Source organism: Artemia sp. Qi Xiang Cuo, chromosome 12 (assembly GCF_049724085.1).
Source record: "Artemia sp. Qi Xiang Cuo chromosome 12, ASM4972408v1, whole genome shotgun sequence".
Taxonomy (NCBI): domain Eukaryota; kingdom Metazoa; phylum Arthropoda; class Branchiopoda; order Anostraca; family Artemiidae; genus Artemia; species Artemia sp. Qi Xiang Cuo.
Window position 1 is genome coordinate 26048400 of NC_142805.1, and position 20173 is coordinate 26068572.

General features: G+C 36.2%; 1 protein-coding gene across 2 annotated transcripts in view; it reads right to left on the bottom strand.

Annotated features, from left to right (window-relative positions):
- Positions 1-20173, bottom strand: part of LOC148945928 (Y+L amino acid transporter 2-like) — a 153169-nt gene that overhangs the window by 43014 nt on the left and 89982 nt on the right. For both annotated transcript variants that reach the window (XM_089097802.1, XM_089097801.1), the window contains one exon: positions 11640-11871. In XM_089097802.1, the coding sequence (XP_088953928.1) occupies positions 11640-11871 (232 nt within the window). The remainder of the gene's footprint in view (positions 1-11639; positions 11872-20173) is intronic.

Here is a 20173-nt window from a genome sequence, read left to right on the forward strand (position 1 = left end):
ATTCTGAAAATGTTTGGAATAAAACCATTAGTTTTATATATCATTCTCTTGTTCTAACTTATCCTCTAAGAATAAGACTACATTTTCCTGACTAAAACAATACATATTTTTAACATGTTCAGTTGTCATTATGAAAGACATATGGCAATGTAACTTTTTTTCTTCTTCTTCTTTTAATTGTTCAGGTGGTGGGACAATGACTATGAAAAATTGACATAGTTTAATAACTTTATAAAAATAATGGTTATCTTACATAAAAAATTAAACTTTTTTTCTACAGATTAATGATATAGCACCACCACCACCATTGAGTGATGAAACAACTGAATTTACAGAACCATTTCTTTTACCACCAACGGAGTTCAGTGATGAAGCTAAACTAGTTCTAGAGAATATGGAGTGGCATAGGGGTTTCCTTAATGATGTTTTTGGGGAAATGGCTAGCCTAGATGACTTAACCTGTGATATTGACATGCTTGAGGATCCAGGGTGGGAAGATAGTTTTATGCGTGAGCATTTAGGAGATGTTATTAGTGCTTCTGAACCAGGTCCTCATAAAGAAATTCCATCACAGGGCAATATAGGCTGGCTCGACCAACTGTCCCCAAACACCTTGGAATATGTACTATGGAGCTGCCTCATGTCATATCCAACCAATGTTATTGAAAAGACTGGGAGTGGTGGTGCTATTAACAATTCCCTATCACCCTGCACCATTCCACTTAATGATATAGCTAGTACTAGTAGTAAAACAACACAGGAACCAACAGTATCCCCTCTTCAAGATTTTTTCTGTCCGACTCTGGTTTTCACTACACACTTTTCTACAGTACGGTTGGTAGCAGCTACTACAACTCTTTAGTCTCGTGAAATACAAATCCTGACCTCTTGATCATTTTTAATGCATATAATGATTCAATTTAAACACTTCTTGGACAAAACAAGGGGGTGAGGGGAGTGGGGGTCAGTTTAAAAGCATCAATAGCACTAGGATTATTTTTTAAAATGAAAATGCGGGTGATATGTAATAGAAATTCTTGCACACAGAGATGTTGGCAATTCACCCGAATTTATAAAATTATGGGGAGGTTTTTCTAAATTGGGCTAATAGTATTCAAAGTAAGTGGGAAAATTATAACGAGGGGGGTAGTGGATCTCTGGTTTTATTTATTGAAAGTTTAAATGTTAATATATGCAGGTTTAAAAAGGATTTTATTGTGAGAGGGGGAGCGGGGAATATTGAATTAAAATATCATTCAGATTTAGAGGGGTGTCAGGGGATACAACGAATCTGTTTCGATACGAGGCTGCAGTGTTTCAAGTATGCATTTTTAATTGCAGCCTATAGACCTCTGCGCGATGATGCATCTAGGAAAAAGTTAGATAAAATAGCAGTTAATGGTAGGGAGGGTTCAAAGTTCCCCTAAGTAGATTTTAATTGTTTAAATGGTCAATTTCCCGTGACACTAAAAAGAATAGATATTTTTGAGCGGGCTAATGCACATTTAAAGTTTGGTGTCACGGAGTTACAGTATGAAACAGAATTTGAAGAGGGTCAGCGTTCCAATAAGAAGGGTGTATTATTTCCAGAGCGAGCTCCTTCAATTGAATCAATAGAACATTGGGTGTGGCTTTTATACACCCCACCCACAGACTCCGATTCAAATGGTCATTTCAATCCAATTAGGGATATTAGTAGGGTTTTGAGGGAGGGTAAAAAGCGGGATGGTGTGTGTTATTACTGTCCAACATGCCTCTCAAGATTTTGCTCTGATTTAAAGTTAAAGCATCACATGAAACACTGTAAACGTCATGGATACCAGGCTGTGGAGACGGTAAGCGGAGATAGAGCGATCTTACGTTTTTAAAAATTTCAAAACACGTTCCTGCAGAACAATAAAATCAGTTTGAACTGCAACGCTAAACTGACAGGCGTGTGCGATATGTCAAATTCAAATTGTGTTAAAATACATGAAACCATAGGGGTCTTTTACGCTCACGCGCAACGAGATTCCAATAATACTGTACAAGTGCTGGATGTAGTTGAGATGTTGAGTGACGGTGAAGACTGCATTAGCTCGGCATTGGTCAGTCTAATCAAAACAGCGAACGGTGCAATTTCGCGCCTTCGTTATACAAACTATCCTATGCTCCTATCACCAGATGACATAGTGACAATTAAAAGTCGTAATCTTTGCTCAATTTGCAAGGGAGAAACTGATGATGGTGTTGGGACTAGGAGGTGGGGAGCGGTGGTAGATCATGATCATTTATGGCATGAACTTACATCGGGAGAGAGTAACTCTAAGGGGGTAGCAAATCAGTCATACAATTTAAACGTTAGACAACAAAATTTCGTACTGTTTTAATACACAATTCCAATTACGACTTAAAGTCTGTTCTTCCGGTGTTGGCCCGCATTGCCAAGGGAGGAGTTGTAGATGACGCATGGATAGATGGTTCTTTTTCATATAATATCATACCCAAATCCTCGGAGAAGCTACTGCTGCTAGAATTCATTTGGAAAAAAGTTGACAAGGGTAACACGTGCATGAATTAAATCCTGTTTTAGACTCTTTCAGCTTCTTCCCCAAATCTTTAAGTCAATTGATTCAGGTACAGAAAAGCGATACTTTTGATAGCTTCCCCCTCCTTAAACAGAGCGTCCCCGATGATGAAATGTATGATTTATTATCGTTTAAGGGTATATATCCATATGATTATTACAACTCTGGTTCGAGGCTACATGAGGTGTCACTACCGCCCATTTAAGATTTTTAAAATTCTCTTACTGTGAGTGGGTACACCACTTGTGACTACTAATTCTATAAGTGGTTTTGGGACATGGGCGGTGTAAATAATTGTTAGGATTATTGTATACTTTGCTTGGCAGTTGACGTAATCACTCTTCTGAACATTGTTTGGAACAATACGGATAAAATCTATAGAGAATTTGGGGTGTATTTAAGTAATTATTTTTCCACTCCTCATTTGGGTATGGACTTAATAATTCAAATCAGCAAAGAAGAAATAGGTCTGATCGCCGATGTGGATCAGCATCTGTTTGTAGAGAGATCAATGAGGGGTGGGTATGTTTTTCACGGGGATCGTATCAGGAAAACTGATCCGAGTGGACAGCACACCAATAAAAAGTCGGACGCAGTTTTTTTGGATATGAATTCTCTTTACCCATCGGCAATGTCTCACTACTGTTTGCCGTGTGGCAATTATAAATGGCTTGACAATCCGTGTGCTTCGAATTTGCCCGACATTGCCAGTGTTGAGGAAAATGAGGCATAGGGACTTTTTTTTTAAATTGACGGTGAAATACCTATGGAAAGTGATAATTCGGTAAAATATTTAGTTTTTCCGTGTATAAATAGAGCGGTGGGTAGGGAATCTGTGAGCCCCTAGAATTTATCTTTAGCGGAGAATGGGAGTATGCACTGGGTACCTTCAAAACAAAAACTAATTGCCGATCTCAACCCGAAACAGAATATCGTTGTTCATCACGTGCTATTGAAATGAATGGTGTCCAATGGTTTCAAGGTCACGAAGATTCATAGAGCTCTCCAATTTGATCAAAAGCCTTACATGAAAACGTTTTTTGACACCTTTGTCAGTAAGCGTTCACAAGCGAAAACGAAAGTTGAAAAAGAAGTCTATAAACTCATTTTGAACTCAGATTTCGGTAAAATGTGCGAGAGCGTACGACACAGAAGTCGATGTGACATTGTAACCAACCCCAAAGATTGTGCTCGAATCATTGCGGATCCAAACTTCACATCGTTCACAATCATAGACTCTAATATGGTGCTCCTACATCGCAAGAAAAGAAACATTGTATTAAATAAAAATATTGCAGGTGTAAGTGCAATAACTGAAATATCCCAGAAACTCATGTTGTCATTTTATTATAATGTATGCAAGGTACAGTGGCCGATTGAGGGACAAGTTCAAGTGTATTACGGGGACACTGATTCACTCCTATTAAAAGTCAAAACTGAAAATCTATTGAATGATTTGGAAAATGGCGAGTACATTAGCTCACGAATGGACTACACTAATTGGGACGAATCCCTCTACCAAGAGTTAGTGAAACATCAGGCCCCAATTTAATTGTCAATGTTAATATCTGAAATAGGCAGCGATATGATATTCAGTGGTGTGTTTCGTGATCTAAAGATATGCTGTATGGAAACACATGGCGAGGATATCAAACAAGTTTGCAAGGGGGTACCTACACACTTTATAAAAAATAATTTCGACGTAAGTGTGTATAGAAACTGTGTGGAACGTAGTTTAGTGCCAAGGGCGAAAGTCATGGCGATTCGCTCTTTACAATTTAAAAACTACACAGTTAGAGTTGAGAAAAACGCTAGGTCTGCCTTATCGGATAACGTCTATGTAATTGTGGTTGGTATTACGGTACTACCACACGTTAATTATTTAATTTCAGACCTTTTTTAATTTATCGATTAAAGAAAACAACTCGGTATGTAAAAATTAACTTTAATTCATTAAAAAAAAAAGTTTAAATTGGGTGGGAGGTTTTTTTTTGGGTAATTAGTTGTTTTTTAAATTCTTTTTTTTCTTTATCACAAACAATTTTCAATGTATCTGTGTGTGTGCATGGCAGATCAATTTCCAGTATTCAATGCCCGCCCCAGCCCGGGCCCGCCATCGGGGGCCCCCGCTCCCCGGCCCGCCCCCGGCCGCCACAGCGGCCGCCCCCGGGGGGGGGGGGGGTCGGTCTAGAAAAATTAACTTAAATTCATTAAAAAAAGTATAAATTGGGTGGGAGGTTTTTTTTTTGGGTAATTAGGTGTTTTTTTTTTTAAATTCTTTTTTTATTTATCAAAAAAAATTTTCAATGTATGTGTGTGTGAGCAAGGGAGATCAATTTCCACTATTTAATGCCAGCCCGACCCTGGGACCGCCGCCGCGAGCCCCCGCTTCCCGGTACCCGGCGCTTACCGGCCCACCCCCGGCCGCCGCCACGGCCGCCTCCCGGGGGAAGGGGGACCCAAAAATATAGAATTTTGTAAATAGTAGTGATATTAGTATTTCACAAGTGCTTTATTCCAATGTATGTTGTATTTTTCTATAAATAAACAAAAAAAAAGTTTATCCAATCAAGTGTTTTTTTTTCTGTAGTTATGCAAATGTTGTATTTTTTATTATAAATAAATTTAAAAAGTGTATTTTTTTTTCATGTTTAATGTGCTTTTTTTAATTTAGTATTTTTTTAAAGTATTGTTACTTTTTATGTTTAATAAATGAAAATATTATTCTTTATTCGTCTTCTTCTTCTCATTATTATTATTCTTGAATTGAGTAATAATAGGGAAATTATTAGTCATTAGACAGCCATAGTCTACAGCTAGTTGTCTAGGTGAACTGTTGAAGGGAACATGTATCAATTTAAAACACCATTCAGATCGTTTCTGTGTGGACCGTCAATGTCGGGCAAAACAACACTCTTAACTAAAAAAATCAAAAATTGCGATAAAATATTTGTGGAAAAGCCGAAAAAAATCTACTATTGTTACAGTATTTGGCAGGAGTCATATGATAAAATAAAAGCAATTGCCACGACGGGATTGGTGCAGATACAATTCATACAGGGACTTGATGTTTTCAGCAGTATTGACCAAAACTCGTGGTTGATCATTGATGATCTGGCTGAATCTATTGAACAATGGTCCCAGGAAATGCTACAACTGTTCACTGTTCGCTCTCATCATAAACAGATTTCCCTTACTCTGGTTCTACACAATCTTTTTCATCAGAGCAAATGTATGCAAACACTTGCTTTGAACTGCACCTACTATATCATCTACAGAGCTTTTCATAATTCTAGCTCGCTAATAACTCTCAATGAACAAATCTATCCAGAATCCCCAGAATTTCTGCTCTCAGCATACAATCAGGCAACTAATAAACCCTACGTCTATATCATATTGGATATTAATCAAAATACACCCAAGGATCTGCGTGTAGTCACAGATATTTTTGACAATGAAATTACAGTATATCTCCCCGTGAACACTAAAAAGACCTATTAGTTGCTATCATGACACTGAAGAAACTACATGAAAATAGACATTTGTTTTCAGTTCTAAGCACTTCAAAACCTCCGCTTAGGAAAGCAATACTCAAACACGGTATTGACAATGATTTCATTAATCCAATATCCGAACTTTGTTTAAATTTGACCGAGGGAAATGTTCAAGTGCCATAATTATTTAAGAAACCGTAAAAGAAAATTCGTTCGTTTGTACTTAAATTGGACTATAAAAAGAATGGGTATATTTTTAAATGGAAACGACTGCTTCGGGTAGGCTTTAGCTTTTTCACACTTTTACTGCCAATAATTGCAGGACTAGTAAACAGTTTTCTCTATAGAGAATGGCAAAACCATATAAATTGACTCCAACAGAACTCGCTCTCACCCGTCGAACACTTTGAGAACAGTCTGAGTAAATTCCTTGACAATGAGAATATTGAGGATGATAAAAAACTGCTTTTACTTCAAGATGCACTTCGCCGAGTGGACAAACACAAGTCCTATCGGTCGAAGCCCACTGCTGCTGCTGGTATTGATCCCAAAAAAGAATCATCTCCTCAGGATTCTGCTGGAACACAATTAAAGAAGGAGGAATTGCATTCATTTGTATTTAAATTTTGAAATCTACTCCCCAAAACATTTGGTGAACAATGAAAACGACTCCTAGCCTATCTCATGGAAAGTAGTCAAGATCATATTCAAGTTGAGAGCAATGGGAAAGAGATTATAATCCAGGGCAAGAGCTATAATCTACTTGATTTGATCTATGACATGGTTACAAATCGTAAAGGATTATTATCATTTGACACTCATCTATACAACTTTCTAAATACATTAAACTTCCCCAAAAGTCTTATTGGCAATAGAAAAATTCTAAAAAAATTAAATGAACATGCATTATCATCATCATCATCATCAACAACATTGGCACCATTGAAATATGAAGAAGAAAAAGATTTTAAATCAATTTTGGAAAGCACGAGCAAACCACTGATATCTAGACAAAAGCGAAGACGTATCAAGTCAACATCATCATCAACAGCCAGCATACAAAAGGGTAGCGGACGTTACACAACATGTTTAAGTTCAAAATGGTAGAAGTTCTGAAAGGTGTTTATGAAAATATTGGTGAGGCGGGGAGTTTAAGTTCCCCCACAACTCTTTCCAAAGTCACTGGTGTTCACACTAAAAGTGTACAAGACAATCTACAGAATGAATCAAGTTACACTCTGCATACAAATCATAGACTTCGTGCCAATCAATATCGAAAAACTAAAGCCTTTTACCGATTGCATATAATGCAAGTAGATCTCCTGACTCTAGATTAGCTTCAACGGCGTCACAATAAACTGTAAAAGTACATTCTACTTGCAATCAGTGTTTATAGTCGTTATGCATATGCTATTCCATTGCGATCAAAGAGAGGCGTTGAAGTTGCTCAGGCTATTGAAAGTATTCTCGAACAGGATTCATATAAAAAAATTCAAACGGATCGCGGTAGTGAATTTGTTAATCCCCATGTTGCAAAAGTACTAGAAATATAGAAATATAGTACACTGCTCTATCATAGTCACAGTCCTATAAAGGCTGCATTGGCCGAACGATTGATAAGAACTATTCGACTTTTAATTTCAAGATATTGTATATTGAAAAATACATCGGATTTTATTCATGATTTAAATAAAATCATGTTGATTTATAATCAACGACCTCATCGATAATTGTCCAACTCTACACCAATGGAAGTTCAACTCTCTAATCATGATAAAATTGACTCATTTCTTAAGCAGTATTCCAATGAATCGACTGTCAAGAAGATGAAAAATAAATTCAATGTTGGTGATACCGTTCGAAATAATAGAGCAACTAATGTTTTTGAAAAAGGCAATTACTTGTGGTCCACTGAACTTTTTAAAGTTTCAAAAATCCTGGACACCAAACCCATAACTTATCTTTTGTGTGATACCAAAGCTTAAGAGATTCTCGGTGGCTTTTATGACTATGAACTACAAAAAGTTAAAAATAATAGTGAAATCTATCAAATTGAAAAGATATTAAAGACACGTACTCGCAGGGGCAGCACCTCTCTCCCACATATATGGATGAATGTCTGGTAGTTTTAAGTTTTATTGCTGTTCCTTGCTTTCAGTCGAAAAAAACTTGTTTTTAAGTGTATGTTTTTTTAAGTGTTTTTTTTTATGATGGCCTATGCAAGTTCATTATATTTGTGCTTTTTATGATGATCGCCGGTGTAAGTTTATTATATTTGGGCTCGTTTTGTGTTCATGGCCGTATTTTTTTAGCTTTAATACACTTATCTATCTATTTGCCCATAGTCCCGCGACAAGGTTAAAAACAATTCTATGAAACGCAAAAAACTTACACGTTGCGCGAGACAACTAATTATACTGTCGTTTGTAAACTGTAAAGGGGATATAAAGCCCGTCTAGCGAGCAATGGTAGCAGCGTGCAGGGATTGCTGCCAAAATTAGATTCAAAATATAGTCAAAACTAGATCTCCCATCTACTTACTCCAAGGCGGCGAAAGAAGCCTACTTAAAAAAAATTATTTCCACTAAATATCAACTCGTGCAGTTACATAGCATCACAACTGGTCATTCTGATAACTCAAAATTTATTTTCATACTAGATTATTATTGGTCTTAAGTATCTAGTATGGACTTTCGACTCCAACCCCTCCAATAACCAGTGCAGTCCTTTGGGGGTGGCAAGTGGTGCGACCGCACTGGGCCTCGCGCTAACAGGGCCAAATATGTTATGAACTACAATCCCATGAGTGATTTTGTTACTTCATGAGGGGACTCGCAGAAAAAACCGTGGAATGTACGGCTTGAGTTCCCAAATGTGCGCTCCCTTTATGTGAAGCGGGGCATGTGGTCTTAAAACTGTCAAAACCCTCCTTCGTTAGACCCTCTTTTGGCCCTAAACCACAACGTTCCCGCTGAACCCTAGGAGTCACATTGGTAACAGTCCCGCTAGAGACTACAGTATTATTGCTCCCGCTATATTACGACCATAACGTCAGGCCCCACGCAGTGCCGGTTGCACAAGGCCTTGCGCACCAGTGAGGCCCCGTCTCCCAATAACCCAGTTGTATATCTGATTTCAATGAATTTTATTAAAAGAAATGGGTGATTGTTTAGAAACAAATCTTTAAGTTTGAACCGTATTTAAACTCTCTAAATGTTATCCTTCAGTCTAGTATCAGGTTACTTGATAACGCTATCGGAATCGAGTCAGACTTCAAATTTAAATTTATTTAGCCTTTGTATTTAGTTCTGAAAATGCTGAGTTTCTGCTTCTGAAATATTTGTTTGACGCTAAAATAAAGAAAAACTACATATAATTTACAATACTGAATCCAGGATTGTGGTTTGGGGGGTGAGAGTATTTTTAGGGGGGAAAGGGGGAGGAGCAGTTACAAAAAATAAAAAATGAGTATATAAAAGTTTTGTTACTCTTTTGCTAGAAGGACAAAAAATTTAATGGGGGCAGAGGTTCAGACGCGGTAACGCCCCCCGCTTGGATACGGTCTTGATCATTAATGAAATTTGGCTTTTTTTTTACAAACGTGACTTTGATGCGGCCCAGGCATATCATGTCGCAATATCGTCTACGCTTGTCTCCTTATGAAGTAAACAAGTTTTTACGATACAAAGGTGATTTTTGCATTTTTGAAAATGATTTGAGATGAATAAAAGAATTCTCCCACTGAAACACATGCGGTCAATCCCTCTTTGACACATTGTTTGAGGTCTGTACTTCTAAATCTAGATATTTCTAAAAAGCAAAAATCTGTTTCTGGCGTTCTGCAACGAATGTTACAACAAATGCTTTTTTTTGCAATAAGAAACCAATCACCCCCAAAAAAGCTAGTCAACAATATGGTACAAGCTTAACTGACGGGGAAAACAACCTAGTGGTTATTGACTTAAAAATAGCATTTCAAATTTCAATTCCTTTTGTTCTGGTATATATATGAATAAAATATTTCATGCTACGATTTTCGAATTGCAGAAAAATGTTTTCTTCGGTTAAAAACTCAAGAGAGAAAAAATGGGTTAGTACTTATCTGTTATAGCAACCCCACTCAAGAAGTGAAGTTAGGCTAATCCTAATAAAAAATACCAAAACATGATGAAAATATAATGCTTTAGAAACAAATTTGGGCTAAATGTTTTCACACTAGGTGGTAGGGTTAAAATATAGCGGGTCTGCATGCAAAATGTGTTACCTGCAATTATTCTGCATATTATGAAGTAAGAATTGTTTTCTAATTTCACATTGTCCAAATACTTTACCTCCCCTCCCCCCGAATATGCAAATATATAGCCCAAATTACACAAGTCTCATGTATTCTGTCTCCCTTCACTTTTTTTTTCATTGAGCATAAGCTAATTGTCTTTTAATACAGACAGATGAAAAACCGGTTCTAGGATTGTTCTTGAGTTTTACACAGCGTAATTCTTGAGTGGGATCAATCTTTATTTAAATTAAACCCGTTTTTCTCTTTTTCATTTTTATAAATGAAAATGCAGTGTGGTCTAAGAAATAATTTTCTTTCTTTATAAAGAACGTTTTTAGAATACCCTGGAGATGGCTAGCCTACTCGAGTCAACTATATCGCGCAAGCATCCGCGACGGAGAAAAACTGGCAATTTGATTTTAAAACAAGCATTTCATATTTACAGCTAAACAAGTAAAAAATACCAGGCACCAGAAACTCCTGATCCCTCATTTCTTTCTTTTTTTCAATCTTACTTCAAAATATTTCCTTACCCAAAGTCGTCGGCTCCTTATATCGCAATCAAATCTCCGCTAAAATCTCGTACTTTGGCGAAATGTCAAGTCTAGATGTTAAACGAGAATGAATTTCATTGGTTGGCATGGGTTCGCCCTATATTTTACTTTTGACCAATAAACTGCGCCGGGTGAAACCTATTGAACATGATCATAGTTGCAAATAGCGCCACCATAGCGGAATAATATGAATGGGCCCGAATCCAAACCTAAACGTTAAATGATATTAAAACCTATTCCAAATGAAAGTGAAGAACGACACTAAAAACGAAAATGAACAGAAATTATCTTGAATATGTGGGGGCTACCATCTCTCTCAACCCCCCTGCTCTTTACCCTCTGTTTAAAAAAAGGTCATTAGCATTTAGTGCATTTGGAAAAAATTGTTTTTTAATATTTCTTAAGATCCTTCTTTTCCTATTAAAGTTGTCAAACTCTTTTTATCTATGTCTTCTTTTTATTTTCTGCTATCAAATATTTTTAGTATAATTATAATGTCTTAATAATCGCCTTCTATTCATTTAGTTCAGTTTTATCATAATTAGTATTCAATGAAGAAGAATAACTTTAAAAAAAACGATTCTATTTTCAAACGCCTTACACGGTCATGCCGATCAGCGGCAGTTCTTATCATAATAAGGCAGTAAACATATAAAACATATGAAAATCACAGCCATAGCCATCGTCATACAAAATTATACATTTATTCGAAATATCACAGATTCAAACTGAACAGAGTCAAACTTACCATCCAGCATAGGAAAAAAGACCAGAATAAAAAGCGAGGGCAATGCCTCCTGGATTTGTTGTCATACCAGTCCATGGATCTCCTAGTCCACTGGTTACAAACCCTCTTTGGAAGAAAACGAAGAAGCCACTTGCTATTACAATTATCAAAGCTAGTACTTTGAAATACATAAAAAAATCTTGCATTTGAGCGACTAGTCGTACTCTTTGACAGTTTATAAATGTGAGTAAACCTAAAATAAAAAGTAATGTCTAGACTGAATAATTTGCAGGGAATTACTGCATTCTTACCTGATGGGTAAATTATCGAAGTTGATTATGGCTCTTAAAATTAACTTTGTCTCAGTCTCTCCTTAAACGATAATGACTGACTCAATGAAGTCAAGTCACTAAAATTTAGGGAGGGAGGATATATTTTTCTATATTTAGCTAGAGGCATTTTTTTTTATTTTTTTTCAATAATAATACCAAAAAGGTATTTTTTCAATGAAAACAACCCCCCAAAAACGTATATTTAAAATATTGGAGAGGGGAAAGCTAGAAAAGGGAAAAGACCCACACCCCCTCTTATTGACGCCACTGCAATGACTAATGATCCCACAACTCTTTTCTTTTGTTTTCTCTTTTTTCATGTTTTTGCACTCTTTTTGTCCTGTTGTTTTCGATAGTCCCATCATCCTATCTTCGAAATTTTTATTACGTTAATCTAGCGCATTTTTTTTATGACGTGAATTTAATAATTAATTAAATACTTTATGATATTGATTTTGACGTCGTTAACAATAAACAAAGATTCCATATTTTCTATCCTTTTTTTAAAGCCCTGGTTTTGTTTTTTTATAATATTTTTGTTCTTTTACTCACTATTCACTGTATTCTTTTGTCCTATTGCTGTTAATAATTCTTTGATATTGTCTTTGACCACGTTTATTTTACTTCAAATGGTACAACTCTTCTTTTTATGATAATACTTTCTAGCAAAGAGCCGTTGTTTTCTGGTTCTGGTGTTACCTTACATTTTAACACGATTTTATGAAGTTAAACCAACACTCACTTAAACACCTTCCTTTATGACGTTGGTTTAGTTCACATTGATCTTGGCAATTGTTTCTTTATTACAACTATTATTTTTCCTTCAGTTGTTATTTTTTAGGCACTCAAAATGGCAAATTTGGTACGCAGAAGTGACTTGACCCACAAAATCTCAATCTTTTTATTGTTCAATTCATGTTGAATAAATACAATTTAATGGAATTAATCAATTAATACTAATATTGATCAATTAATTCAATAGTCATTAATTAATAAAATTATTAAGTAGTAAGTATTTATAATATTGAATCCCAGGCTTTCTCATAGAATTCGTAACTCCAGCTTACAATCGTAATTATAATTTGCAGAGAAGAATCTAACAACTTTCCCACAAAAGCTGAGATAATAGCCCACAATAGCCCAAAACAAAGCCGAGTATATTAGGTTCACTGTCGTCATAACATCAAATCAAGAATAAAGCACTTGAGCAATTTCCGAAATATATTGACAAATTTTGGTGAATTTTCTTTCATTTTTTTAAAACATACTTTCATTGATGACGTCAGTTCGAACCTCCATTTGAAGGATGGAGAATTCCACTTGAAGTAGCCTATAAAGTATGAAGAATTATAAAGGGTAACTTCTTCGTTAAGGTTAAAAAACGGCTAGCATAAGCCAAAACACCTGTTTATAAAAATAAGCGTAGCATTTCTAGACATTTCAAACTCTTCCCAAAATAGCCTTTTTATTATATTATTATTAACGCCAGTTTGTATTATTCCTACACCACAAGCTTCTTGCAGAAACAACAAACGGAATAGCTTCTATATTTTTTTCTACCGTTTTTTTATTTTTATTTTTGAACTAAGTGGCACAGGAAAAGATTTGCAAAAAAAGTACCGTACTCAAGCGAGCCGTTTTAATATTTCTGCTTAAAAATAGTTTCTGAGATCTTTCAGAGGCAACGCTATAGCGTTGCCTATAGTAAAGGCCATACGGCTCCAAAGTTTTATTTTTTATTTATTTTTTTTCCAGAGGCACTTCATATGGAAGGGGTCTTCGTAAAAACTTCAAAAGGGGCTCATTCGATTGGAAATCGAGAGTTCTAGTGCTCCTTTTAAGGGTCAAAAGTGATTGGAAGGCAATGAACAGCCCTTCCAAGACCACCATTTCCCCAAAAACATCCAATCAAAACTTTTAGATGGCCATTTTGTTCTACGTAGTAGATTTTTAAATAGAAACTATGTGTTTGAGGAGGGAACTCCCCCACAGGCCTCAGGGCATGGGTTGTAAGTTGTGATCTGGGGACATATAAGGTTATTATACAAAGCGTTGTCGCAGAAACTTCAAAAGGGGCTCAATCCATCGAAAATTGAAGTGGCTAGTGCCATTTTTAATGGTTGAAACTGATTGAAAGGCAACTAACACCCCTTCCACGCCCATTATTTCCCCAAACACATCCAATCAAAATTTTGAGATAGCCATTTTGTTCAACTTAGTTGACAGTTCTCGAAATTATTTCTTTGAGCATGACACCCCCCCCCCCAAGGTCTTCAGGGCAAGGGTTATAAGTTATGCCCTGGGGGAATATAGTTCTTATGGAAGGAATGCTCGTATAAACTTCAGAGAGGGCTCATTTGATTGAAAATTGAAAGTTCTAGTTCACTTTTTAAGCGTCAAAAGATATTGGAGGGTAGCCAGCCCCCCCCCCCGGCCCATTTTTCCCAAATGCATCCGATAAAAATTTTGAGATAGCTATTTTGTTAAAATAAATAAAAGTTCAAATAGGGATAAAATCCTTTTAATAGACAGTGATGATAGAAATTCACAAAAATACCAGATATTTCGGTCACATATACAGTGACCGTCATCAGTAGTAAAATTATCTACGTCATATTTTGTTAAAATGGTTCAAAAGGTAGATAACAAAAACTCTGGGGTCAACACAGCACTCTAGGGCCCGGGGGCAGGCGTTGTAAGTTTTGATTCGATTGTATTATAGGTTTTTATGACCGAAACCTATATATAAGCCTCAGAAAGGACTCATTTTAGCGGAAGTTAAAGCCTAGAGTTAACTCTTCATGGGTCAAAAGTGATCTGAGGGCACCTAGCCCCCCCCCTCCACGCCCTTTATTTCAAACCCATCTGATAAGAACTTTGAGGTAGCTATTTTTTAAAAATATTATATTATTATTAACGCCAGTTTGTATTATTCCTACACCACAAGCTTCTTGCAGAAACAACAAACGGAATAGCTTCTATATTTTTTTCTACCGTTTTTTTATTTTTATTTTTGAACTAAGTGGCACAGGAAAAGATTTGCAAAAAAAGTACCGTACTCAAGCGAGCCGTTTTAATATTTCTGCTTAAAAATAGTTTCTGAGATCTTTCAGAGGCAACGCTATAGCGTTGCCTATAGTAAAGGCCATACGGCTCCTAAGTTTTATTTTTTATTTATTTTTTTTTTCCAGAGGCACTTCATATGGAAGGGGTCGTCGTATAAACTTCAAAAGGGGCTCATTCGATTGGAAATCGAGAGTTCTAGTGCCCTTTTTAAGGGCCAAAGTGATTGGAAGGCTACGAACACCCCTTCCACGCCCACCATTTCCCCAAAAACATCCAATCAAAATTTTGAGATAGCTCGCAAAATTTGAGATATGGTTCTTATGGAAGGGATGCTCGTAAAAACTTCAAAGAGGGCTAATTTGATTGGAAATTGAAAGTTCTAGTTCACTTTTTAAGATTCAAAAGAGATTGGAGGGCACCTAGCCCCCCCCCTCCACGCCCTTTATTTCAAACCCATCTGATAAGAACTTTGAGGTAGCCATTTTTTAAAAATAGTTCCAAGACCATATAACAAAAACTCCGGGGTCGACAAAGCCCCCCAGGGCCTGAAGGCAGGCGTTGTAAGTTATGCCCTGGGGGAATATATGGTTCTTGTGAAGGGGATGCTCGTAAAAACTTCAGAGGGCTAATTTGATTGGAAATTGAATTTTCTAGTTCAGTTTTTGAGAGTCAACAACGATTAGAGGGCAACTAGCCCCCCCCCCACACCCCTTTTTTCCCGAATGCATCCGATAAAATTTTGAGATAGGCATTAAGCTAAAAAAAAATCAAAAGTCAGATAACAAAAACTCAGGTGTCGACACAACCCCCAGGGCCCGGAGGTAGGCGTTTTTAGTTATGGCCTCGGGGAATATATGGCTCCAATGAAAAGGATGCTCACATAAACCTCAGAGAGGGCTCATTTGATTGAAAATGAAAAGCTCTAGCTCATTTTTTAATAGTCAAAAGAGATCCGAGAGCAACTAGCCCCCTTACACCTTCTTTTTCCAAAACCATCTGATGAAAACTTTGGGATAGACATTTTGAAAAAAAAAAAAAAAAACAGTTCAAAAGTCGGATAAGAAAAACTCTGGTTTCAATACAAACCCCCAGGGCCCGGGAGAAGGCGTTTTAAGTTATGCTCTAAGGCCATGTATGGTTCTCATGAAAGGGATGCTCGTATAAATTTCATAGAGGGCTCATTTGATTGGAAATTGAAAGTTCTAGTTAACTTTGAAAGAGTCAAAGTTTAAGGGCAACTAGCCCCCCCCCCCCCCGTGCCCTTTTTTCCCCAAACCCATCCGCTACAGATTTTGAGATAGCCAGTTTTTTAAAAATTGTTCAAAAATTAGATAACAAAACTCCGGTGTCAACACAACCCCCAGGGCCCAGGGGGTAGGCGTTGTAAGTTATGCCCTGGGGCATATATGGTTCTTACGAAAGGGATACTCGTATAAACTTCAGAGAGGGCTCATTTGATTGGAAATTGAAAGTTCGAGTTCACTTTTTAATAGTCAAAAGAGATCCGAGAGCAACTAGCCCCCTTACGCCTTCTTTTTCCAAAACCATCTGATGAAAACTTTGGGATAGACATTTTGTAAAAAAAAAAAAAACAGTTCAAAGTTCGGATAAGAAAAACTCCGGTGTCACTAAAACCCCCCCGGGCCCAGAAGAAGGCGTTGTAAGTTAATCCCTAAGGGCATGTATGTTTCTTATGGAAAGGGATGCTCGTATAAACTTTATAGAGGGCTCATTTGATTGCAAATTGAAAGTTCGAGTTACCTTTTTAAGAGTCAAGAGATTTAGGGGCAACTAGCCCCCCCCCCCCCCCCCGTGCCCTTTTTTCACCAAACCCATCTACTAGAAATTTTGAGATAGCTAGTTTTTTAAAAATTGTTGAAAAATTAGGTAACAAAAGCTTCAGTATCAACACAACCCCCGGGGCCCCGTGGGTTGGCTTTGTAAGTGTTTTCTTTGGGACGTGTATGGTTCTTATGAAAGGGATGCTCGTATCAACCTCAGAGAGGACTCATTTGATTGGAAGTTGAAAGTTCTAGCTCACTTCTTAAGAGTAAAAAATATCCGAGGGAAACTAGCCCCCCCCCTCCCCACACACCCTTTTTTCCCCAAGCCTATCCGATAAAATTTTTAAAATAGCCATTTCATTAAAAATAATTCAAAGGCCAGACAAGAAAAACTCCTGTGTCGACGCACCCGCCCATGGCCTTGTAGGCAGGCGTTGTAAGTAATGCTCTAGGGGCATGTATCGTTTTTATAGAAGGGATACCTATAAAACATTGGAAAGGGTTAATTTGACTGGAAATTGAAAGTACTCGTTCACTTTTTAAGTGTCAAAAGAGATCGGAGGGCGACTAGCCCACGCCCGAAATGCATCAGATAAAAATTTTGAGACAGACACTTTGTTAGAAATAGTTCAAAGTTCAGATAACAAAAACTCCGGTGTCGACACAGCCCCCCAGGGCCCGAGGGTAGGCGTTGTAAGTTATTCCCTTGGAGCATATATGCTTGTTATGGAAGGGATGCTCGTATAAATTTCATTGGAAATTTAAAGTTGTAATTCACTTTTTAAGAGTAAAAAGTGATCGGAGGGCAGCTAGCCTCCCCCTATCCTCCATTTATTTTTTCCCAGACGCACTTCGCATAGAAGGGGTCGTTATATAAACTTCAAAGGGGGCTCATTTCAAAGGGGACAAACTTTTTTCACCAGTTTTGATTCTTTTATGAAGATTTGATTTTTTTTTTTTTAGTTTGATTTTGAAATAAAGAATCTTTTAAAACTTGAAACTTTACGTAATAAAAAAAAAGCAAAAATTAATTTAAAAAAAAACTTTCCGAAAAATAGGTTTTTCAAATAAAAGTAAAAGCCATTTTAAATTTAAGATCAGCAGATACAAATACCTGCTCAAATTCAAACTTAAAACAACCAGAAATTCAATAAACAATCATAGGAAAAAACATACAACAAGTAATAATATAAATGAATAAATAGATCTTAAAGCGAGTAATGCTTATATTGAATAGAAAAATCAAGCTTAAAATGAAGAGAATGTTTTGCTATCGAAGCGCTAATAAAGCTCAAAACGATCAGGAATTAAGCGAAGAACTACTGTGAATAAAACTACAATAGGCATTAATTTAAAGTAGCGAGCAATCATTAAAGCGCATGCAGCATCCAATAATTTTGCGAATCACGTTTGAAAAGAGTCGAAATACCTACAGGTAAGAGTTTGGATATCGCTTCCTTCTATCACTGTAAAAGTCTAAAACCTACTGCATCATTGACGCTTTACTGGAAACTACTTACGGCTTAAACAGTCTTGGAAAGTTTAAACCACATTAAACTGACTGTTACATATATAATGATATTAGTTGTTGAAAGACCCATCAGTTCAAGAATTTATTTCACTCCAATTTTATTTTTGTTTTCAATGCTATAAGAACTGGAAAAGAAAATATTTGTAATATAATTCATTTTCAGTGAAGTGCCAATGACGCAGTAAACTTTTAGTTTTTATTTACAGTTAAGGAAGGGGGCATTATCCAAACTCTTGTTTGTTGCGAAACTATATTCGTCTTGAATAATTTAAAAAAAGCTAAAAAATTAAACTGAACATATGATGTATAAAGATATTTATTGCCAAAATCTCATCAGTTCAAAATTTTAGTATACTTCTATTGTTTATACTCAATAGTTAATACAAAAGAAAATATTTGCAATACAATTGGGTTTCAGTATAGCGCCCATGACGCTGCAGGTTAAAGACTTTTACAGTGAGAGACGGGGGTGATACCCAAACTACTGTTTATAGTGATTTTTGTTGCTCTCAAGCTTGATTTGCGTGTTCAATTTGAGTTTCACTCGTTTTAAGATTTATTTATTCATTTACATTAATATCTATTGTATGTTTGTTTGCATTGACTATTTATCTAATTTCTGTTCGTTTTACTTCGTACTTCAATAGCAAAATATTTTTTTCGTTTTAAGCTTGATTTGCATATTCAATTTAAGAATTACTCACTGTAAGATTTATTAATTCATTTATATTATTACTTGTTGTATGTTTTTTTGCTATGATTGTTTATTTAATTTCTATTCGTTTTGGGCTTCATTTATTCTTTAATAGTAATTTCTGGTCGTTTTGTGTTGGAATTTTAACAGGTATTTGTATCTGCTGAGCTTAAGTTTAAAATGGCCTTTACTTTTCTTTGAAAAACTTATTTTTCGGAAAGTTTTATTTTATTAATATTAACAAGGGAGCAAATGAGACAGTCAAACATAAAGACGGTATATTGTGGGCAGAGTCGCATCCAGGGCTCATTCATTCATTTTTGTTACGTTTTTACGAGTCAGACAAACAGTTCGGGGGTGGGGTCAAACCTCCAACCCCCCTGTATTTGGCCCTCACTGTGAGTGTTACTGACACGATGATAGCGATAGTTACTGAGAGGGTACTGTGACAGTGAAACATGGATGGTATAATTCATTGTGACGGTAAATTGAGACGTATACAAAACATTGACTGTTAGCAACATGTGCCCTCAAAACCGTTTAATTGGCCAGATACATTTTTTTTTTTCATATGAAAATGTAAGATCTGGTAAAAAACCAAATATGCAAATAAATAAAAGTAGTCAGCTTAATATGTTGTCAAGAAAACTTTCAAGGGGGTTTTCTCAAATCAAGGATTTTTAAATACAATTTCGTCGTGGGGTGGAGTGAGGGATATTTGTCCATTTATTGAACCCAAACAAATTTGGAAAATATTAAGTCTAAAAAAGCACATTTTTGGCTTTTAGAACGCCCCTTCAAGATATAAAACAATATATCAAAAGGCAAAATTTCATCGTTTACAAAACAGTGACATAATTTTTTTAATATTATTAATTCAAACTTTCCGAATCCACAAAAATAATTTGTGTACAGTACTCTCTCTCTTTGCTCCATAGGAAAAGTCTTTCAATAAAAATCAACACTCCTAAATTTTGGCAGTGGACACTAAATTCTCCTGCTTAAGAGGAAAAAATATATCATCAATAAAAACAGAAGAAAAAGAAACTAGACTTTTTTATCTAACGTTTATTCATCTTTTTATGGCATTTACTAGCGTATCCTAACCGCTGAATCTAGTTTTTCTCCTTTGCTTTCCGTTGATAAAT